General features: G+C 37.2%; 6 protein-coding genes and 7 non-coding genes across 13 annotated transcripts; 8 read left to right on the plus strand and 5 right to left on the minus strand.

Annotated features, from left to right (window-relative positions):
- Positions 1-2,272: 2,272 nt before the first annotated feature.
- Positions 2,273-8,935, plus strand: nimk-1 (non-specific serine/threonine protein kinase; the record flags this gene model as incomplete). The annotated part of the gene is made up of 9 exons (NM_064278.5): positions 2,273-2,396; positions 6,248-6,373; positions 6,520-6,657; positions 6,706-6,805; positions 7,147-7,415; positions 7,569-7,735; positions 7,827-8,163; positions 8,628-8,762; positions 8,813-8,935. The coding sequence occupies exons 1-9, from the start codon at positions 2,280-2,282 to the stop codon at positions 8,933-8,935; spliced, it is 1,512 nt and encodes a 503-aa protein (NP_496679.3). The 5' UTR covers positions 2,273-2,279.
- Positions 3,023-5,211, plus strand: F49C5.3 (Wsv161; the record flags this gene model as incomplete). Its single annotated transcript, NM_064277.3, has 10 exons — positions 3,023-3,052; positions 3,099-3,738; positions 3,791-3,891; positions 3,945-4,058; positions 4,102-4,353; positions 4,398-4,509; positions 4,561-4,633; positions 4,689-4,793; positions 4,841-4,999; positions 5,050-5,211. 10 exons carry the CDS (start codon positions 3,023-3,025, stop codon positions 5,117-5,119), a joined length of 1,656 nt encoding a protein of 551 aa, NP_496678.2. The 3' UTR covers positions 5,120-5,211.
- On the minus strand, positions 6,115-6,197 carry F49C5.13. Its single transcript, NR_051801.1, has one exon. It is a non-coding gene; the product is annotated as an Unclassified non-coding RNA F49C5.13 (non-coding RNA).
- Positions 6,117-6,188, plus strand: F49C5.t1. The gene has a single exon. It is a non-coding gene; the product is annotated as a tRNA-Trp (tRNA).
- On the plus strand, positions 8,196-8,285 carry F49C5.14. Its single transcript, NR_051802.1, has one exon. It is a non-coding gene; the product is annotated as an Unclassified non-coding RNA F49C5.14 (non-coding RNA).
- On the minus strand, positions 8,208-8,280 carry F49C5.t4. Its single transcript has one exon. It is a non-coding gene; the product is annotated as a tRNA-Lys (tRNA).
- On the plus strand, positions 8,440-8,538 carry F49C5.15. Its single transcript, NR_051803.1, has one exon. It is a non-coding gene; the product is annotated as an Unclassified non-coding RNA F49C5.15 (non-coding RNA).
- F49C5.t3 lies at positions 8,450-8,531 on the minus strand. The gene has a single exon. It is a non-coding gene; the product is annotated as a tRNA-Leu (tRNA).
- A 218-nt stretch (positions 8,936-9,153) lies between the features above and the next one.
- F49C5.t2 lies at positions 9,154-9,225 on the plus strand. The gene has a single exon. It is a non-coding gene; the product is annotated as a tRNA-Ala (tRNA).
- A 48-nt stretch (positions 9,226-9,273) lies between these two features.
- On the minus strand, positions 9,274-11,153 carry F49C5.9 (Serpentine Receptor, class H; the record flags this gene model as incomplete). The annotated part of the gene is made up of 6 exons (NM_001027013.1): positions 9,274-9,514; positions 9,643-9,810; positions 9,866-10,005; positions 10,055-10,308; positions 10,772-10,911; positions 10,966-11,153. 6 exons carry the CDS (start codon positions 11,151-11,153, stop codon positions 9,274-9,276), a joined length of 1,131 nt encoding a protein of 376 aa, NP_001022184.1.
- A 1,396-nt stretch (positions 11,154-12,549) lies between these two features.
- On the minus strand, positions 12,550-13,033 carry F49C5.5 (uncharacterized protein; the record flags this gene model as incomplete). The annotated part of the gene is made up of 2 exons (NM_064279.1): positions 12,550-12,610; positions 12,705-13,033. The coding sequence occupies 2 exons, from the start codon at positions 13,031-13,033 to the stop codon at positions 12,550-12,552; spliced, it is 390 nt and encodes a 129-aa protein (NP_496680.1).
- A 242-nt stretch (positions 13,034-13,275) lies between these two features.
- On the plus strand, positions 13,276-14,194 carry F49C5.10 (DUF281 domain-containing protein). The gene is made up of 5 exons (NM_001377881.1): positions 13,276-13,373; positions 13,701-13,742; positions 13,819-13,859; positions 13,905-13,992; positions 14,034-14,194. The coding sequence occupies exons 1-5, from the start codon at positions 13,281-13,283 to the stop codon at positions 14,139-14,141; spliced, it is 372 nt and encodes a 123-aa protein (NP_001364649.1). The 5' UTR covers positions 13,276-13,280; the 3' UTR covers positions 14,142-14,194.
- Positions 14,195-14,366: 172 nt separating this feature from the next.
- Positions 14,367-14,769, plus strand: F49C5.16 (DUF281 domain-containing protein; the record flags this gene model as incomplete). Its single annotated transcript, NM_001377882.1, has 4 exons — positions 14,367-14,398; positions 14,444-14,534; positions 14,576-14,682; positions 14,727-14,769. 4 exons carry the CDS (start codon positions 14,367-14,369, stop codon positions 14,767-14,769), a joined length of 273 nt encoding a protein of 90 aa, NP_001364544.1.
- Between the last annotated feature and the right edge of the window lie 6,458 nt (positions 14,770-21,227).

Genomic DNA, 21,227 nt, shown 5'->3' on the forward strand with positions numbered 1-21,227 from the left:
TGTCTGTCGCAAGACCCGGCGGGACCATACCCTACCCAAAATGTCCCGTGAGATGCCCGCTGCAAAACGAAGACCCTTGGTTTACTTTTAAAGATTCCCGAAAAATGTCTGCTGCACACGCTTCATGCTTATTACTGAGTGTTTCCCTTTTACATGTTTTCACGTATGAATCTGCGATCTTCTAAATATTTTGTTCATCTTTTGATAAGGCTGCTGCACATCCCTCTCTCTTGCTCTCTTGCCATGACAACGGAAATCTGTCTCTCTCGAGCTTTTCCTCCCCCACGTCTCGTTTTCTTCTATTTTCTAGCTCATCATCCGAATCTTTTCCGCATATTTACCACTTTTTTTGGTTGGTTGGTGTGTGTGTTGTAGCTAATTTGTGTATATACTTTTCATATAGCTTTGGAATTTTTTGCATTTGCTCCCCCTCTAAGATGGAGTGCTAAAAGGGAGTCGGCCTTCCTGAAGCTTGAAAGTGTAGGCCTAGTGCCTTACCCCAATGCACCATATCCTTGATCTTTTAAAAATGCATGATCACAGAACACTTCCCCACTAAAGTTTACATTTCCGGATTTCAAATCGAATTCCACGAGTGATAACACTTTCCTTCATTAAACACATTTTTTGCAACAAGTCATGTAAGGATGTGCTCTAACTGATGAGCTACCGGCTCAGAAGCTTTTCAAAGAGATCTCACACCCCCTCCGGATTATCGGGATTTTTCCACCAGGCAAAATGGCTGCTACTGCTGCCGCTTGTTTTCATTTTCGTCTTAAACACCACATCGCTTATCGAAATTCTTCCCTAGTTTTTTCTCATCATTATATCATAAATCTTCCCAGATAGAGTCTGGGGGTTTTCTTTTGTGATTTAAACAGATTAGACTAGCTCGAAAATTAAAATGTTAATCTCAAGGTGTTTTCTGAGGCTTGCCGGCGACATTTAGGTGTCCGCAATTAAGATCATGTAAAGTTTGTATGTACCTTGCTATAAAATATAAGACTGGAAAACGGTTGACGCTCGTAGGTTCTGTAAAATGTTCAAAGCCTATTAGAAGACGGCTGCAAAAAATTTCCAAAACTTGCAAGCGGTAGGAGGTCGCCTAGGCCTGCTAAGAGAGTTGAAAGGAGTCGGCCTACTCCAAAAATAGGCTCGCCCTTGCCCCCTGACCGGGAACAGTGGTGGGCGGCAAACTATTTTTTCCGGCAAATCGGCAAATCGGTAAATTGCCAAAAATGAAAAGTTCCTGCAAATCGGTAATTTGGCGGAATTGAAAATTTCCGGCAACGCGGCAAACCAGCATTTTGCCGAAGTTTTCGGCAAGTTGGCGTTTCTCACTTATTTTTTTGGAAATTTCTGAATTTAAATTTCAAATGGCAAAATTAAACGCATCTTATGAATGTTCCTACATATGTTTTGAAAAGTAAGCAAATTCTATGAAAATATCTAAGGAAAACGGGAAAAAAATTCAAAAAGAGCTGAATATCCGGCTAACGACAAATCGACAATTTGCCGAAAATGAAAATTTCCGGCATATCGGCAAACCCGCAAAACCTATTCTACTATACATATTTTAGCTCTGTCTGAAATATGACTGTTTCAAATAAAGGCTTGCGTGGGCAAAATACGTAAAACCCGTTAAAAATCCGCTGCTCATTTGGGCACTGTAACAATTTTTTTCACAGCGCCATGACTCATGTGGCCACAAATTGAAGTCCTTGATCGTCTGTCCTTTGAAAGGGCTTGCATTCCTTCAAATTTTAGCTATTGTTGTTTTCGCACCACCAAAAAGACCAGACAATGATAATGAGCCAAACTAAACATTTCGCAGCACTTCATCATGATTTGATCATTCCCAATTGGCATTTGAACATTAATCGCTTGAACCTTTAGCTAATCCGCCCGTGTCTTCATTTAACCCTCGTTCTCCTACTAGTTGACCACTGAAAGATTATTGGTGGAATATTTCAAAATTTCTGATATGTTACATTTGTTAATCTCTTCTTGAAAACTTGGAAGAAAAAGTGTGCGAAAAGTTCGAAATTTGTGCACTAATTAGACAGGGGATTAGTTTTCTCTGAGATTTGTGAAAAAAAACGATTCGCGTGATACTTTAACCCCAAGACCCGCATAATGACTCACAAATTTAATGACTGAAAACAAGAAATTATTTCCGCGTTAAGCTAAGAGGGTGTGCATTTCCGGCGGAAGTTTTTCGGCGATTCTTTTTTTCTATTTGATTTCTTGGCTCCTAATTTACTTCATTTTCAGCTCAAATGCAGCCATCAACTTCATCACCATCATCCTCATCAATGGGCAGTAGAATGCGTGACAGTGGAGGATTGGCAAGAAGAACCGTTCGAAGCGATCCGCCGACGTACTCCTCGATTTTGGTAAGTCAGGTTTTTGTGGTACCTCGAAAGGGGCCAGTGGTTTTTCATAGAGCTCGTTGGATTCTCTTTGGGGGATCGGAGGTACTCGGCATTTACCTGCAGCTTCTTGCCCAACTTTAGCTACTCAGCAGCTTCTTACCCAAGTTTCGCCAAAGTCTTGCCCAAGTTTGACCTAAGTTTCACCCAACTTTAGATATTCTGATACAGATTATCTTACCAAACTCTGAAACAACTTTAAACAATCTTTAGCCAAAGTTTCACCCAAGTTTAACCGAGTTGCTACGCGCCACTTCTTACTACCCAAGTTTGGCCCAAGTTTGGCCCAACTTTAAACACGCAGCGCTCATCCGCAGCGCTCTTAACGCAATGATTATTAATTTCGAAATCAACTTTCTCTTTTAATTATCGTTAATTTCTCTTCCTATTTCCGTCATATTTTATCATTTTCAATATTTTTTTCTCAATTTTACACATATAATTAACTGTTTTTTGTTTTTTCTTTGACACTCTCTTATTTTATTTGTAAACTATTATTTTATCCTTTTTGTTCTCGAAAATATTTGTCTTTTTCGCTGTTATTTAATTCATTAATTACTTTCAGTATAATTTAACTTTGGAATCTAAATATGGCGCCTCTTAAGAGAAGAAAAGTTTCGGTGAGTTAATAATCCTCATTAGAAAATTAGCAAAAGTAAAATTCAGGCTCCGACTGGAAATGAAAATACCCCAAGATCGACACGTTCCATTCGTCATAAGAGGGAAGATCCAAGAGGGAAGATGAAGCCACTTGCAACCAGTACTCGAACTTCTTCGGTTAACAAGAAAAAAAAGAACGATGACGACTACGAAAACTTTTATTCTGGAGAGTACACTATAACGACTATGAAGCCAGTTGTATTCCCAAAAAAAAAAGTGATTTTTGAGCACGGGTACGGAATTGAAGACGACATTGAAGACGAAATAGATGATGAAGAATCGGACGACGAAGAATATGAGGAGAGTGGAAACGGAAGCGAAGATGAAGTTGAAGAGGAAGTCAGAGTGGAGGAGCAAGAAATTGAAAACAACTTCGCTTATAAAAAAGTCAAGAGTGAAATTTCGTGCTCGCCATTCCTTAAAGAGCATTCTGTACATTTTGTACTGACAAATAATCGCGCAAAAACTGGTACAATTGATTCAAAGGCTGGGCGCACAGCCTATCGGAAACAGAAACTTCGTGAAGGAACATGTTGCTCACAAAGCAATGAGGCAACCGGGGACAGCACAGGCAGATCAAGTATCTCCGCGGGATTTGATGTTTTTCAGCATCTACAAAACAGAGCGGTCCAGAAAACTATGATTGGTAAGTCACATTGAAACTAAATCTTGAGTTTAAAGCAAATTGTAATTTTCAGAGCAACTGGAATCAGCGGTTCGAAATCAAGATGTTATGGAAATGGGCAATGTTGTGAAGAAGGGATTAGAAGATGGAACTCTTTCAGAGATCCAGATAGAGGTGCAAAATATCCAAAATATCCAAATATTTAATCTTAATATCTTAATTTTAAGGAATTTTGTAAACATAAAACTCGTCCAAACTTCTCGATCCTACAGTTCGTCCAGGCTCTCAGACAATCTACAGAAGACGAGAAAGAGTCTATTCAAATTGCACAGATGATGATGGTAGGCCGTAATTAATCAATTTCATATCCTAATACTTTTTCAGTTTAAAATGCAGGATCCTAAGGATGGGAATTACACCGCACTTGCAGCAAACGTGCACTCCCTGACATCGAAAATTTCAAAGCAGTTGAACGCTGGATGTATCGTGAAACGAACACTTACGATGAACCACACAATTTCACAAGCTGACGGGTTTCCTACGTGTAATCTCACAGATATTTATAACTCTGAACTCTTGATTGGAGGTGATGCCGTCTCGCAACTTTCAAATTTCTATATGGTTGCCTTGAAAACTGTAAGTTGACATTTTGATATATAAAAATAATAAATTCAATTCAGATGCTGGAGCCTTCTTATAAAATCTGGGCATTTACTTACCGACCAAGCTGTGTTCGCCGTGTTGATAGACATTTTCAAGAGTTACCACAAAAAGTGACAACAGCGATTATTGGTGCGTTTAAGATGTGAACAATTTCTAATCACAAAATCATGTTTTTTTCAGAAGTCGCATTCGATATTGTTGGAGTTTATTTGCCGGTTGAGCTGTCATACGGTTCGATTGATATGGAGCATGAGTAAGACATGAACCAACTTTAAACAATTGTGAATTATTCATTTCATTTCTTCTAGATTCATCAAAACGCTTGGAGAAGGAGCAGAACTTGAGGTTCAGCGCCGTAGGGACGAAAGAATCACAGTGTTCAAGAACGCAGTAGAAGCCCTTGGCAAAGCAATGTAAGAAATCTCGTAAAAATTGTAAAATGAAAATGATATGATTTCAGGAACAATCTTCGAACATATCACTTTGATATTGCTAAAGGAGCACTATTCAACTGCAATAAACGATCTTATTGCGAGCATCATCTCAAGTGGGGACAGGTTCGAAAGTTCAGAGAACAGCATCAGAGGATGGAAACGTCACCAGAAGAAATGATCAGATTGTAAGTAACTCAATACTTTTAATCGATAAACCAATACATTTTCATTACAGTGCAACCGGTCAACGCAATGAGCATGATGTCTCCGCTGCTGGACGATCGGTCAAAGACTCCACCCACTGAAGCTTAATTTTTCGTTGTTTTTTTTTTGTAATTGATTTTTGTTGTTAACCCTGTTCATGTTTTGTCCTTAAATAAATATTTTCCACAGGAAATCGTCTAAAGAATAAAGTAAAAGCGCGGCATAATTCGCATCTATAATCACCAAGGTCTTGCCCAAGTTTAGCCCAAGTTTAGCCCACGTTTTACCCAAGTTTTGCCCAAGTTTGGCCAGCTTCTAATCCATGTTAATTTTTCTTGGGTGAAACTTGGGCAAGAAGCTGGCGGTGAATGCCGAGTAGTTAGCGTAATACGAATAATAGTAGTGTGAGGCAAACAGAGCGGGAAAATCATGAGCACGAACTACGAACGCAGCTGGGAAGATTAAAGTGGTGAAGTTTAATGGCTGCGTATCGAATGATCTGTTGAGTCGTGGCGCAGTGAAACACAGTGCGCTAGGGCGAGCTTGTTCCGAGGTCCCATATCACAAAATCGTCATGGCTCCTCATTCTCATACATCCCCGAAGTTCCATACAACTATGCGTCACGACATTAAGCTACACACTCCAAAATCCAGCTCATCTTCTAAACTTCTCTGTGTCTCTAACTATCTCCCGATGTCTAGCTAAGACCTTCTTAACTACAGAGAGTAAAATCACTTTCGAAAATTGAAAAAAACGACTAGAGAGTTTGCTATATATCAGATATAGATTAAGGTACATTCTATATTCAATTTTTCTTTTTAGAATATCCTATTCGCCTAATCCTCTTTTCTTGAGCATTGAATGATTATTGCAACGTTAGGATTTTCTTTTTTTTTTTCTTATGTGTTGGTTTTCAGCTAAATATTGATCTTTTTTGGTCTCTAGGATTTTCTGAGTTATTTGCAACAGATTTACTGTTAGGATAGACAAAGAGAGCGCAGACAACTAGAGTGTCTAGCTGTCTGCGCTCATTACTAGTTCGGCAGTTGTAAGAAAACGTAGGTTTCATATTTGCCTGCCTACCTCCCGGAAACTGTGACTGCTTGGCGCAATGATAGCGCGTTCGACTCCAGATCGAAAGGTTGGGCGTTCGATCCGCTCAGTGGTCAAATTTTTTTGCGTCATATACTTTTGACTAAAAACCTTACCTTCTATATGACTTCTTCAGGAATACAACGTCGAGGAAGAAGTTTCAGAAGCGGAATCAGAGGAGAGCTACGAAAAGCCGCCAGAGCACGTCCCGGCCAGGTTTGTGCCAACTCAACGAAGCGACGATGGTGGATATCCAGCACATGTGAGTTGATTCCGGAAATTGATTTGGAAGTTACGTCAATTTTTTTTGTGTTATATGGGCGGATTTTTGAGTTTTAAGTTTTCAAGCACTTCAAGCTATTTTTCAAGTTTTCTCCTTTTATAGAATAAGAGTCTTCCAAATTTCAGCACCACCACGAAGCATTCAACAGAACGGTGTCAGCTGTGTCATTGCCAGTAGGCAAGCAACTTAAGGATATGTCCGAGAAGACTCAGTACGAGCGAGCTATTCTTCAGCTTAATAATGATCCGGTTGTTCATAAAGAGGTATGGGCTTGTATTGTCAGTTATGGAAAAAGAAAGTTGTGGTTTCAGGTAGCATTGGGTCGACGGATAGGTTTCTATCGGCTTGGCAAGGAGCTGGGCGCCGGGAATTTCTCCAAAGTTAAGCTGGGAGTACATCAGTTGACTAAAGGTTAGTTTTACATTTGCAATAACACTATGTTCCCACATAACGTTAGTATATACTATTATCCCCATTATGTCATATAGCTAGGTATATAGAATATACTGAACTATGCCCCGACCCTATAAACTCACCCACGTGGAGTCAGAATGTCTTATTTCGGTTTGATCTTCAAAAAATGCGGGAGAAGAAGCACAGTCATCTCATCTGGTTTTGCACGGTTAAGAGCGTGCTGACGTCACAATTTTTCTGAAAAAATATTTCCGCATTTTTGTAGATCAAACTGTAATGAGACAGCCTAACACCACGTGCACATCCTATCGGCTCCCACAAGTTATGAAAAATTCCAGAAAAAGTAGCGGTCAAAATAATGGACAAGGCGAAAATGGACGCCAAAGCCCAAAAGCTTCTGAGTCGAGAAATTCAGGCAATGGAGGAGATGAACCATCCGAACATTGTAAAACTATTCGAGGTTGTCGAGACCCTCACACGTGTCCATTTGGTCATCGAGTATGCCAGTGGAGGAGAGCTCTACACATATGTCCACGAGAGGGGGAAGCTTACCGAAGGAGATGCAAAACCCTTGTTCGCGCAGATTGTATCAGCGGTGTCACATATGGTGGGTTACTGATTTAGAGAAGGTTGAAGACACGGCTCTTGAGCTTGTTTTCCTACCGTGTATTTCGGTCGATGCACCATGATACGCCCTTTATGAGTTTTAGAAGCCTGCTCGGAGTTTTGATGCTTAAATTTTCTCAAAATTTCCTTTCAGCACAGTCGCAACATTGTTCATCGAGACATCAAAGCCGAGAACGTGATGTTTAGCAGTCCAAATACAGTGAAACTAGTGGATTTTGGCTTTTCATGTCTTGTGGATCGAGAGCAAATGCTTCGTACCTTTTGTGGAAGTCCGCCATACGCAGCTCCAGAGCTATTTCAGTAGGTCCCTTCACCTTTTCAAAGCCGCCAGGCTGGCACTGAAACCTAGGCCTACTTCTGGCAAGCTTTTTCTCATCTCATTAATTTTCAGAGATACATCCTACGCCGGGGAGCTCGTCGACGTATGGGCTCTGGGGGTACTCCTCTTCTTCATGCTGATCGGCGTGACGCCCTTCAAGGCAGAAACCGTCCCCGATATGAAAGTGCTCATCACAGCTGGAAAATATCAAATTCCCGATTATGTCAGTCTGCTGGCCACTGAACTCATCAAAAGCATGCTGAAAACCGATACTGGGCAGAGAGCTGATATCGATTCTGTGAAGAAGCATTTTTGGATGAGGGACTGCCGATTTACCAAAAGTTATTTGTCGATTAAGGCGACTGCGAAAATTGATAACGAAGAGGAAAAGAAGGCGATTGATGATAAGGTAATCTTTGTTTAAGAATAAAAATAAATTTTAAAAAAAAATCAAGCCACCTAGGGGACTCGAACCCCTGACCTTAAGATTAAAAGTCTCACGCTCTACCAACTGAGCTAAGGAGGCCATGACGCCATTGAAAGTGAAGGCAAATAAGAAAACAGTGGGAAAAATAAAATTGGTGATAAGGAAAAATTGTAACTTCTACCTCAAAGAGGCTTGAAAACTCTTTCTGAAATTTGGAAAATCTCTAATCTAAACTTGAAACAATCTGTCAAAACGTGCAAAAAGAAACTGAAGAGAGTGGGATTCGAACCCACGCCCCCGAAGGGACTGGTGCCTTAAACCAGCGCCTTGGACCGCTCGGCCATCTCTCCACATTTTTTCAACATGTCACAGGGCGACCACTTTTTCTGTGTCAATCGGAAATACGCGTAAAAATGAAACAGAGAAGAAAACACTTCAAATTTCAGGTCTGGAAAATCCTGAATAACTATGGAATTGTCAAAGAAATGATTGTGGAGGAGAACCTGGACAAAGGACCACGTGACGCAGTCGTCGGAACCTATCGAATAGTTCAATTTCAAGTACAGAGCGAGATCACTAGGGTACTTAATTCATATTCCTCAAAAAATTAATTTCCTCCCATTTTTTTCAGCTAGCAAAAGAGAAAGATGAGCCTCAACCGAGCTCTTCCTCCTTCACAAATGGCTCGCCAACCTCAGTGAAGGATGTGAACCGGAAGCTGAAAAACCGCAGCAAGACTTGTGCCATTTTATAGACATATATTCACTTCTAACTCTTCTTTCAAATTCTTGTATATTTGTTTTTTACTAATTCAATCTTATTCAACGGGGATAGCAAGCTCGCGCGAGCGTGTTTGTATTAGTTATTTTATTTTTGTATATTCGGTTATAAATGCAGATAGTACATTCTTATCACTACTTTCTAAATATCCCTTCAATTTCACTCAGACATTGAAATTGTTACCAATCATGCGGGGGTATAGCTCAGTGGTAGAGCGCTCCCTTAGCATGGGAGAGGGCTGGGGTTCAATTCCCCATACCTCCAAGATCACTTTTATCAAATCGAATAATATTGATAAGTTTTATTACAAAATTAAGCGTTAGCTGCAACCCGATAATTATGCCGTCTCATAATATGCTCGATCACTGACATCGAAGAGCTCGATGTAGAATTCGCACTTCTCGGGTGCGGGCTCGGTGATGTACACGTAATTAGCATCAACACCGCGATACACACCCTACGATAAGGACTGATAATCACACAATATGTAACTGATAGGCTTATCCCGAGAAAGTGAGCCGGGCTCATGATGATAAGGAATGTCCAGTTGCCTCTGAAACTTTGATTCATGAAAATTTGAAAGTTGTTCTTGAAAAGTGGAACAGGTGACATTTGCACAACATTGCACACTTTTAAAATCAAATATTCTAATTAGCAGGAAATTATGTTCCATTCACTTACAAAAATGGCTCAACATCATGCAAAGCTTTGGTGAAGGCAGCTAATGGAAATGCAAAGTAGATCAAAAAATGCGCAACGTATGAGATTAACATCCACATCATCATTCGATGATTCTTTGCGGTAGTGGGTGATAAGTTTGGCTTTTGTCGGCCAAAATGCTGGAATGACCTGAAAATTATTTGGTCATTTGGTCTCGAAGAGAAAAGTTTTTTCCTAAACTCACAAAGCCATTAAAATAGAGCAGAAAATTATAGAGCTACCCGATAAGGCTAACGCTTCAATAGACACAATTTTCATGGGAACACTGTAAATGTCAAATACAAAAACTGCATGCTTTTGGAATATTTCCGCACATCTAGGGTCCTGAAGTTCATTGATAAACCATGAGCAATTCAAAAATTCTCCAACTCACCACTTTCTCAAAGACGTCATTTTGCATTTTCACTTGATCATTTTGCGCGGAAAGCTTGAAGATTATGGCACAGTTTCCTAGAATCAAAATTCCCACAACTGCACAAATAATTCGCTTGAGAAGTTTTTCAATAGATATTTTAAAGAAAACAGTTGTCAGTTGTTTTAGGGACATAAAATTGTAGATGAGGCCGAAGGAGAGGAGAAGCATGGTAGGCATGAAGTAGAGGAGCACAACAGTGGAGGAGAGGTATACTGTAAAATTTGTGTTGTTGGGATGTTAGATATCACCATAAGACTTTAATTACGCATTATTTAATTAAAATCCTGTCACGCTTTTTTGAGCATTTTTAAAACGGGTTTTAGTGGGTCAATTTACACTTTTTTGGATTTTCTCTGTTCCAAAAATCTTTCCCTGTATGGTAATCTAAACGGGGTATCATGATTTTGCTCGGGGAGCCCGTGGGAGCCGGAAAAGAGAAGGTACCTCACTTTCGAATACACCCAAGTACTGGCGACAAACTGTTTTTGATTGATACAAAATTTAAGCTTTGCTCCGATGGGCTTGAAACTTGAAACTTAAGTGGTCCCTACCACGACAGGTTTTTTTTTCAAATAAGTGCTAGATTAATCTTAATTTCAATTAACGAGTCGCTTAAAGCTTGAGCCGGCCCCAACGAACTCTTGGTTACCCCATTACCGTCCCCATAAAACTCACATGTAACCCGATAATTAATTGCAAAAGGCCCTGTGAAGAAAATCACAGGGTACGGTAACAAGAATGACGGGGATGCTAAGCTCACAAGGAAGCAACCGAAAAATGCTAATACCAATTGAGACAGTAGAATGTTGCGGTACCTGGAATTTTTACAGCCTATGTTTATGTATTAGCTCCCGGAGCCAAGAACTTACTCAATTTTCAGGCGGGAACTTGCTTTCCAAACTATCAATATAGTTACAAATGTTGTAAAACAAGAAATAAAAGAAGACAGTTTGAGCAGCCCATTGGCTTGCTCATTTCGCTTTAGATGCTCTTGAAAATTCTCATAAAAGCTGTGAAAAACGCCGGGAAACGTTAGATTCTCGTTTTGACCCAGCATTGCATTAAACCATTAAACAATTTAACGAAACATGTGAATTTCGAGAGATGTGTAGCTAAACCACTGCTAAACCACAAAAGTTGAGTCAAATAAAATCTGATATCACTTTATTTCCGGAGAAGGTGAAAACAGTAGAAAGAAAAACGGCAGGTGGAACCTACAGAAATTCGTGTTTTTACTTGTCTCCGTGCGGTTTTCAAGAGATTTTGGATTGCCAGGTGAGGGTGGAAGAAGTGGACCTGGAAATAGAAATACGGGAGACAGAGGAAACAAACAAAACACAATAGGATAGGTATGAAAAGATGGGTATCAGGGGTGCACGGCAATTGCCGAAAATCCTTAAAACCGGCAATAGTTGAAATTGCCAATTGCAGGAAATTCCCGATTGCCGCGCACACCTGACTGGAATCGTTTGGGGTACAACCTTAGGTATAGATATAGATGCTGAATGATGTACCTCAACTATCATTTACTATATATAAAGCGCTTATTCCGTTTGTACATAGTTTGTAGTGTATGTAGTCTTTGTAGTCTGTGAAGTTTTGGCTTCTGGAGGGATAGTGAGTTGGGGTTAGTGTAGGGATATAGTCGGGGTACTGTAGTGGTACAATATGGTTACGGTAGGAGTACTGTATGATTACGGTAGTTTCAGACAAATTAGTTTTCAGCCCCAGAAGTCGGGGGCCGCGCCGGAGGCGCGGTCCACCGCTGGTACCATATATTCTAAGCAAACCAGTACTGCGGGTAGGATTTGAATAACCGCTTACTTACTTACTTACTTACTTACTTAGTTAGTGATCTTACCTGAAACAGGTCTACTCCGCAAATTGCTCCTCCTGGAGCGCGGACGGGGCGCGACTAGATTACGGGTTCGCGCTCCAGTCACACGTTTTTTCGCGCTCCTTCCGCGCCTCGTTGGCGCTCTGATCGCGTCCCATAAAATTTCGTAAGAATTTTTCAAATTCCACATCTCCGTATAAAACGCATTCGTCCCCGACCTTCGCCTAATGTGCCCGTAAATACGGTTACTGGAGCGCGAACCCGTATCTATGCGCGCTCCGTCCGCTCTCCAGGACGAGAGATTTGCCGAGTACCTCTCATTGTGAGTTGTAAGCTTATTTGAAAGACCGACGAAAAAGTTCGAGCTGCCTATCGCGAACCTTGATAGTTGCCGGCTGCACATTCACCAAAACAATATTACCTGGAAAGCTGAACCAATTTTCCCATCGTGAACAAAAATACATAGCTTACTTAGAGTTAGACCAAAACATACGTCTCCATGAATGTTCATCTACTGCCAATTTGTTGCATATTGGTGTAAACTCTGACAATTTGGTATTTACGCATGTTCGGAGTTTCCATTTATTCTGTAAAAGTATAGAAATGATTACAAATTTTATCTCAGATCATAAAAGGTTGCCTGGTCTCCGATTCCCTTCTCTCCTCCGCCGCCTGTTCTAAAATAATCTCACATTTAAGAAATTGTTTGAACTTTGTGTGAATATTGTGGTCTTGTTTAGCCTTTCAGTTTAATAATATCAAATGTTTCACCTGCTACAACTCATATTTTCCAATTGGTTTCTTTTTTCAACAAGAATTCTAGCTTGGCAATAAGGTTTCGAGCTATCAGAATTGTAAGATCTGAATTTTTGATTTGAAAGATAACACAATGCACAAAAAGGGGGATAACTGATAAACCATATTCTAAATGGAGAAATATCAAACAGAAAGGGTAGATCATCTCGAATGCATAGGTGACATCGATCGAGGTCTGCTCGTCCACTATGAGTGTGCGGTAAGCTCAACCAATGCAAATTTTCAAAATTATCTCCAAAATGATACTTTGTTACACAAATCAAAACTCCGACTACACAATGCATACACCCAGACAGTGTTTCTGTGAATGAAAGTATGACGGCTTTTAGATATTTATTTAAACATTTACATACAATAGCTTAAAGCTTTTCGCAGTGTTTTATAACTGATCTTTTTGATTTTCATTATGCAAATCATCAAAATTACCATAACAAATTCAAATATTCAAATTAACTTTTGTGGATATGGTAATGTGCTATTATAAATACCGGTGTCCAGTTTTGTAACAAGAAACAATTTTCAATTTAGAAAATGTCACCCGAAACTATTACTTTTATTTTACTGCTTTCGATTCCATTCACGAATGGAAACGGATGTCAAGTTGTCAATAAAGCATCTACGATGGTGAGTTTTTCTCATATTTTATATCATTGAGAACTTTAACAAAATAAACAGGAAACATTCAGATCGGAAAACTGCAACTTTACTTTAACTTTAACAAAATTTGGAATCCTCCCTTAATTTGGTTATTCTGGTAGAATTTTTTGATAGGGGGAGAAGTTCATCAGCTAGATCTAGAATAGTTGGTGTGAAAAAAAACTAAACTTTTGACATATTAATGGAAAAGCAGTTTATTTATGACATGTTTTGTATAAAGTTATAGGAATGAGGGAAATCTTATGGTGTCTAACTTATTTTAAACTTCCAATTGTTATTAATTTTCACTTCTAGACTACAGCAACAGAGGAACCAACTACAAATGTAGAAACCGAGGTAAAGTTTTTCACCTACATAAAACAATTATTATATTTTAGACTGTACTGCGTGTAACATTGATGGTATTATACAGAAAACCGATGATGGGGACATGAGTGCAATAACTCAATATGGGTATGAAATTCTAAAATATCTTAATTCAGTGTTAAAAATTTTTAGAATGGTGGATCCAACAACAGAAGGATGTTCAGAGTACCAAGCTGTATGTACTCGTAATGGCGCGATTTGTAACCCTATTCGTCTAAAAGTGTGAAGCAACGTTACATAGTAGAAAAATATAATATTCAGGCTATTACACCAACATCTACTGTTTCAATTGGATCAGATGACCCGGCAATTTCATATGCACCAATTACATGCCAAAAAGATAATACTTTTTCGTCCGGAGCCACGTGAGCTATCTTCATGAGCTATCTTCAGAGCACAAATTACTAAAGTGTATTGCGATTTCACTCAATGTTAACTAAGTTCTAACTAACCACAGTCTTCTCTGAATGTATCAAGATATTATTTAAAATATTTATATAGCTTTTTCGTGCAACTAAAAATATTGGTTTACGGGATTTTAGGAGGAAAGAATTTCGTGAAAAAATTAACCGAATTTTGGAATGATGGAACCAAATGTTGGGAATGCCTGAGAATGCAAACTTTGGGTATGAAAATACTAAAATAACTTAGTTTAATGTTGAAAAACTTAGAATGGTGGATCCAACAACAGATGGATGTACACAGTACCAAATTGACTGTTCTCCTCCTGGTAACACAATTTGTTTTCCTACTGGTCTTAAAGTATGAACACATATTTGTTGTAATAGAAAAATAGTATTCAGGCTATTACACCAACATCAACATCTGTTTCGATTGGAACAGACTTTCCGTCAAGTTCAACTGCAACAGTGACATGCCAAAAAGATAATACATGGTCATCCGGAACCGCGTAAGCTATATTCAATCATTTTCCTTCAATTAAACATTTTTCAGAACACAAATTACTACCGTATATTGCGATTTCACTCAATGTTAGCTAAGTACCAACTATCCACAATCTTCTCTGAGTTTGTTAAGATGTTAATTAACTCATTTGTTTAAGGAGCTTTGTCGTACAAATAACAACATTTGGTTACCGGGATATTAGAAGGAAAGCATTTGGGAAAAAACCACAATATTTAGCTTTTTCTTCTAGTTAGTCTATCCTTTGTAAATCATTAGTGCCGGCCATAATTCTATTCAAAATTGAATTTTTCTAAAAGGAAACATTCGATAAGCAGCTTCCGTGGGGCGGATCCATATCCTATGAGAATGTAGAAGTTCTGTGGCCACTTTTTGTCCGAGATACGGTATTTCCATTTTTTTTATATATACATATTGATGGGCGTGCACATCACACGTTCTACATCTTTTTTACTTCATATTGCCGGATCAATCAATTCAGCACCCGATCATTCATTTTAATTTGTTTCCTGAAATAGTTCAAATTAGCTTCTCAACCTGAAAATTGAATAAACAATTGATTTTGCACATTGTTTAAAAGTAGAAATTTAAACAGTTTTATTTTCTACTATCTACTATCTAATTTCAAATAAAATATTACATTTGGCTCCCAAAAAAAACAAGCTCATCAACTTTATTCAACAGGAGTTCCCAAGAGCTTTCATTTGTCATCTCAGACTTGGCCAGAGTTTGACTATCGGCAAGACCTGTCCAAGTTTTGCCTAAGGACTTGTTGTTTCTTTATAATCTCGGCCGGTTCTTTCGACTTCGGTCAAGATCGTGTCGAAGTTTTCAGTTTCGGCAGGGGTTTATTTTTTTGCCTTTTAGTATAAGTTAGTTTTTTTCCAAAGTTTTGTGCATGGCGCCAGGCATTCCTTGTAATAAATAATCTAGTTTTCAAATCTACATTGAAAGACGCAGATATTGTTTTCCCAAATACATAGATGACTTTTGAATTGTCTGGTTTTTGCGTTCTTTTTTCGTAATCATATGAATTTAGGGTTGGAATACAAACTTTGTTCACAGTATTCAAAATTACTCTTCTCATTTTTCAAAATCTCAACGTTTTTTTTTTTGGATTTCGTATGCACAAGTTCTAAAGTTTTTTTAAAATTTTTTTACTCATTATGAGAAAATTATGTCGCAAATTAATCAAAATTGAAACATAAAAAATTTGATATCATAAAGGTCCATGGGTATTTTGCTAAAATGAAAGAAATGGACAGTAGTGACTGAATATGAAGTAAAAAAATATATATAAATATTCTACATTTTGCAAAAGTTAATTCCACATTTTCCGAAAAATTTGAATGGCCTTTTGGCAAAATCATAACAAAAACAAGAACATTTTTATATTGGAAAAAAATGTTTTGCTCCCTGAATGCCGAAGCCTTCTAGTATTTTTAACCAGAGCCGTTCAAAAAAACAGTTAAACTATCGAATGTCAAATATCTCTTTTTTGCCAACCTTGTGAAAAGACGATTCCCTAGTACGTATTCCCAGACATTTCGAAATCCTATTACCTCCGCGCCGCCGCCACTGAACATTCTATCTCCTTTCCCAATCTTTTTGGGTTTTCATCGTGTGAGGTCGGCCGGCCTTCTTATGGCGATTCTTCGCCGCCTTATAAATGACAATGATTAATGTCATGGGTCTGCTGCTGTCTACCGTAGTCCGTATCAAGTTCGGGTTATCAATTTACCCTTCTCCACACATTTTTTTTGGATGCACTTTTTTGCAAGACCACCTAGTCTGTTAATTGGAACAAATGTTCTAATTTCCGAAAATAGTTGTTCCAGGGAACTACCGTAAATTTTCTGAAAAACGGAAATACCGTAACCACCAATGACAGGAAGCGACAAAGTTTACTCAGAGGTGGAGCGATGTTGAAGGTGGAACAAAAATAAATCCCGCCCAATTGTAGAGTAGATGGAAGTTTTTGAAATATTCATTGTGAGAAACAGACAAAATACACTGGTGATCCAGAGTTTAACTAAGTTAATCTAAAAGTTAACTTTTGAACACAGTTTTGGAAACATGACTTGTGACTTTGAAACTGACTTTTCCAAACTAAAATATTTCATAAAACTTTCCCTTTACGACGATAGATTTTTATTAAAATACATTTTCCGACATCATGACGTGTATTCAAAAAAATCTACTTTAAAAAATTAAAAAATTAAAAAATGCCGTATTATTTTTTTATTTTAGTATAGCACCCGACTACTCAACTTTGAAACGTTATATCTCGATTCATTTCAAAGATATCAATATTTTATAAACAACGAAATAATAGAAAACGAACTAAAAAATATATTGTTCAATGACAAATTTTTAATAGTACAAACGATTACTGAGATTTAAGCTGTCAAAGTTGAACAATGGGGTGCAATACTAATAGAGGAAATACGGTATATGATCCAAACATTTTTATAATTTTAAACTTATCAGTCAAAGCATTAATAATATATTGCTCCGAATTTCAAAAAATATACTTTTTTCGAAATTTTTCAGCATTGATGAAAGATGACATACAAACTAATAAAGCAATAATCGAATGTAATACTCGTAGAAAAAAGTTAAAAATTTTTTTGGTCAACTTCCATTAACTTTGTATATTTATTTTTTCCGAAATTTCACATAGATTCAGACATGAGTTGTCAAATTGAAGTTTTAAAACTACTAATGGGATAATGATAATGTTTGACAATTTGACCTTCAAAATTTTTAATAAAATTTGTGAACTCAAAAATCAAATCCAGAATTAATTATTTAAAAATAGAAACATTTCCCGACAAACGGCACAATCTATATTGAAATGACCAAACAAATATTGATTGAATTTGTCGCGCAATCTGCAAGACGGGGCCATTATGCGTAATGACGAAAAGACCCCTTTACGACGTGCAATAGCGACTTGACTGTCCACTGTCCCTTCGCTTATTGTCACTACATAGAAGATGATTTGAGACGAAACAATATCGGATAGATTTGTGGTTTTGCTAAGAAAAAGAGGAGCATTGAAATATGGTCTATAAAGTTTTTAGTCGACAAAGGGCAATGAAAATTTGTTTATTTTTTGGCGAAAAAAAAGGAGCATGGAGCATCAGGGGAAAATAATGACAAAAATAATGACAAAATTTAATGACAAAAAAAAGAAGCTAATATTTGAAAACTATGCGAAAACTAACAGAAACAGTGAGAACTACGACAGTTCAGTTTGACCTTTTATAGCTGTTCCAATGAAATGATAAGGGCAACAGAAAAAAGTATGGGTGCGATTGAGAAGTAAACAAAATGGATGGTTTTGAATAAGATAAGGAGATAAAAAATAACAGATCAAATGATTGGCTAAGTCTTGGCTAAGTCTAATCAGGGATGTCCGGCAAATCTCAAAATTTGCCGAGCTCGGCAAACACGGCAAATTCGGCAAATTTGCCGTACTGAACAAACTCGAAAAAAATGCTATAATCAAAGTCAGAATTTTCAATAAGTTGAGTGAGGTCTGTCGGTATAAAATTTGAAATAACTCAATTTTAAGTTATTTTACTGACTTTTTGGAACAAAATGAATATGGCAAATTCGGCAAACTTGCACACCTCTGCTTCAGATTTTTTAATCAAGTTGAACAATTTCTTTACTTGCAACTCATATTATCAATTGCATATTTGTACATTTCTCGTTCATGATTTCAGCTGTGATTGTGTGTCTCTCATTTTTCGACCTCCTGTACAACTGTCACATTGGATAGGAAAAACACTAAAGATGTTCATTGATCCGTATCGTTGTCTGCCGAAGAGAAAAACAAATTAACTTACTTTTTAATATGATGACTATAAAATGTATTAGATTCTTTTTTAGGTAGCAAGTTTAACTAATGAGTTGTATTTTAGGTATATTTTTTCATATTTATTCAGTTCAGTGCCAATTGTCGTTGAATATTTTTTGCAATAAACGATTTCATTTTATAACATATTTCATTCGACTCATCGTGGTGAGACCACCCGGATAGGTTATTAACGACTTTCTTTACCAGGTGCAGGCCTCATTAGGCATGTCCTTGATTTAGTGTAAATTTGCAAACAGGAAGATTTTATGAGTTCAGTTTCCTTTTTTCTCCCATTTTATAAAAATTAGGATTTTGTAGAGAACAAGAACTAGATGTTTAATAAGTTGTTGGTATTATGGTATAATTAACACAATTGTAATAACTTAAAAAAACGGTATATGTATGATTGTATTTCTTGTAAGAGATCATATAATAGGGAGTACAGTATTCTGGATAAATGCTTATCTATTTTTGGCAATCTCAATACTGTAGCGGCCCTGGACTAATCTGACAGTCCTAGGTCTACCGTCTACCTCTTTTTTAAGGCTCTTTGTGATCTACAAGACATACATTAATATTCAAAATGTTCCTTTTTCATTGTTATACCAAATGTTGTTGTGGCAATCTTTATGAAATCCCAAACAATACATTTTTGTTCAGAAACTTTCTTCAAACTATTTTGAAAAAATAATTTACCAATTATTAATTGAAAAATGGAATTTTATTTTCTCTCATTTTTAAATTTAGTTTTCTATTATTAAAATGCTTAAATTATCCATACTTAATAGTTCTTGACTGTTCCCGCCCAAACTTTCTTATTGGCCAGATGGACCAGAACCACCGTTTTTCAATGACACTTCGTAGATCTGTAATTAAAAATTAAATATGAAGTTGAACACTTTAATTTTAAAAAAGTTGATCCGGCAGTTTGTGAGGGTTGTCATCATCTATTTTTCATCATCTCATCTTAGATTTGAGCCAGAATTTTAGGAGCTCAGCGTTGAAAAAGTTGGGTTGAAATACGACATTCTGATAGTTAGCGGTTTTCCTATTTTGACACATTAACTTGACAAGGACATGGAAACATCCAAGAATATTTGATTTTCTGGGGTTTCTGCTTGTATAACCTTAAAATGTGCCAGAAAAAAAAAGAAAAACTTTGTAGTGAGACTTTTTAACAATGCCTCAAAAATGTTTTTTGGTTCAAAATTTTGAAAAAAATGGCCTAATTTTGGTTGTGAGATATCGTATTTCTTCTATTCTTATTGCCCCGATTGTTTGACGTTGTAAAGTCATAACTCACTTCCTTCTAAATGAAAAATAGTAAATGAAAAAAAAACAGGCATGTTATAGAAAAAAACCTTACAAAGTTAGTTGGCAAAGTTTTAATAGAACAAGCAAGAAGTGATATATACATAAACTTTCAAAACTAAACAACGAGGGTAATAGAATAAATATCATATAAACTAAATAACAGTCACCATCAAAATTTTGAACCTCCAACCGATCTTTCAAGATACATTATAAAAGTGCATATTATTCAGCGTGTGCCGTCTATTGAACTACGTTATTGATTGAGTGGCAGCACAGCACATCTCGAGATCCCATGCAGTGTGTCTAGATAGGAACAAAGAGTCTTGCCCATATACGATTATCTAAAGGGATGCCGTTTGCATAAATTGGGCAAGAAATGAGGAATGATTGACATTTTTTTGCCAACTGCAAATAATTACTACTCTGCACAGAAGTTAAACAAGATATCTTCATTTAGGTTTGAGAGTTTAGTGCGAGGTTATACATTTAAGAGAGAAAACCCTACAGAAATTCAATTTACTCGGGTTTCGCTTGCCACAAAGTTGTCAAAATTGTGCCCCTGGTGACTACGTGATTCGTGAAAAGTAATAAAATTTTACAGCTGAAAGCGTGAGCACTTCTCGAAAGGACTTGTACAATACATAAACTGCATACAAGATAAAAAGATATATTAATTTATTTGTTCATTACCCATCATAAAACATTGAATCAAAAAGGGTTGCCTCATCTACACGATGAAAAACGACCTTGTGATTTTATTTGACTCTCATTTTACAAGACCTTCCTCAAATGTGGACTACTATATCATTTAGATCAAACTTGCTGAGATATCTTTATTATTATATTTTGGCCTATTGCATATCACAGTATTAACCGTAATATAATTTGTATTATTGAAATTTTAATTATTTGAATGGACGATGATGTCCAGTTATTGATGCGCAGGTTTATCCATGCTCTTAACCAGATCGCCCAATGCTATGATGTAGTTTTACTTCGGTATCTTTGAGAGTGTGCTCGGCTCTGGAATTTTGCAGAAATATTCACAGATTACTTACTCTGACTATTTTTTAGTCAAAGCACAAACCCCTCAGTCATAAAAACTGGCCATTTCTTGATGCCCTTTTAGATGTTTGATAAATGTAACGTGAGATCTCGCGTAAATCAAATAGAAACAATGTACTTTAGATCACTGTCTGCAAACGAAAAATCATGAGTCAACAGTTTTGAAACTTTTCGAAAATGTGTACGCTGTCTTGCATTTATAATGGCAAAGATCTTAATTATTTACCGATGCCTTAATCAAATCAAGGAAACCTATAAAAAATAGTGTGAAACTTTTTTTTATA

Source organism: Caenorhabditis elegans, chromosome II (genome assembly GCF_000002985.6).
Source record: "Caenorhabditis elegans chromosome II".
Taxonomy (NCBI): domain Eukaryota; kingdom Metazoa; phylum Nematoda; class Chromadorea; order Rhabditida; family Rhabditidae; genus Caenorhabditis; species Caenorhabditis elegans.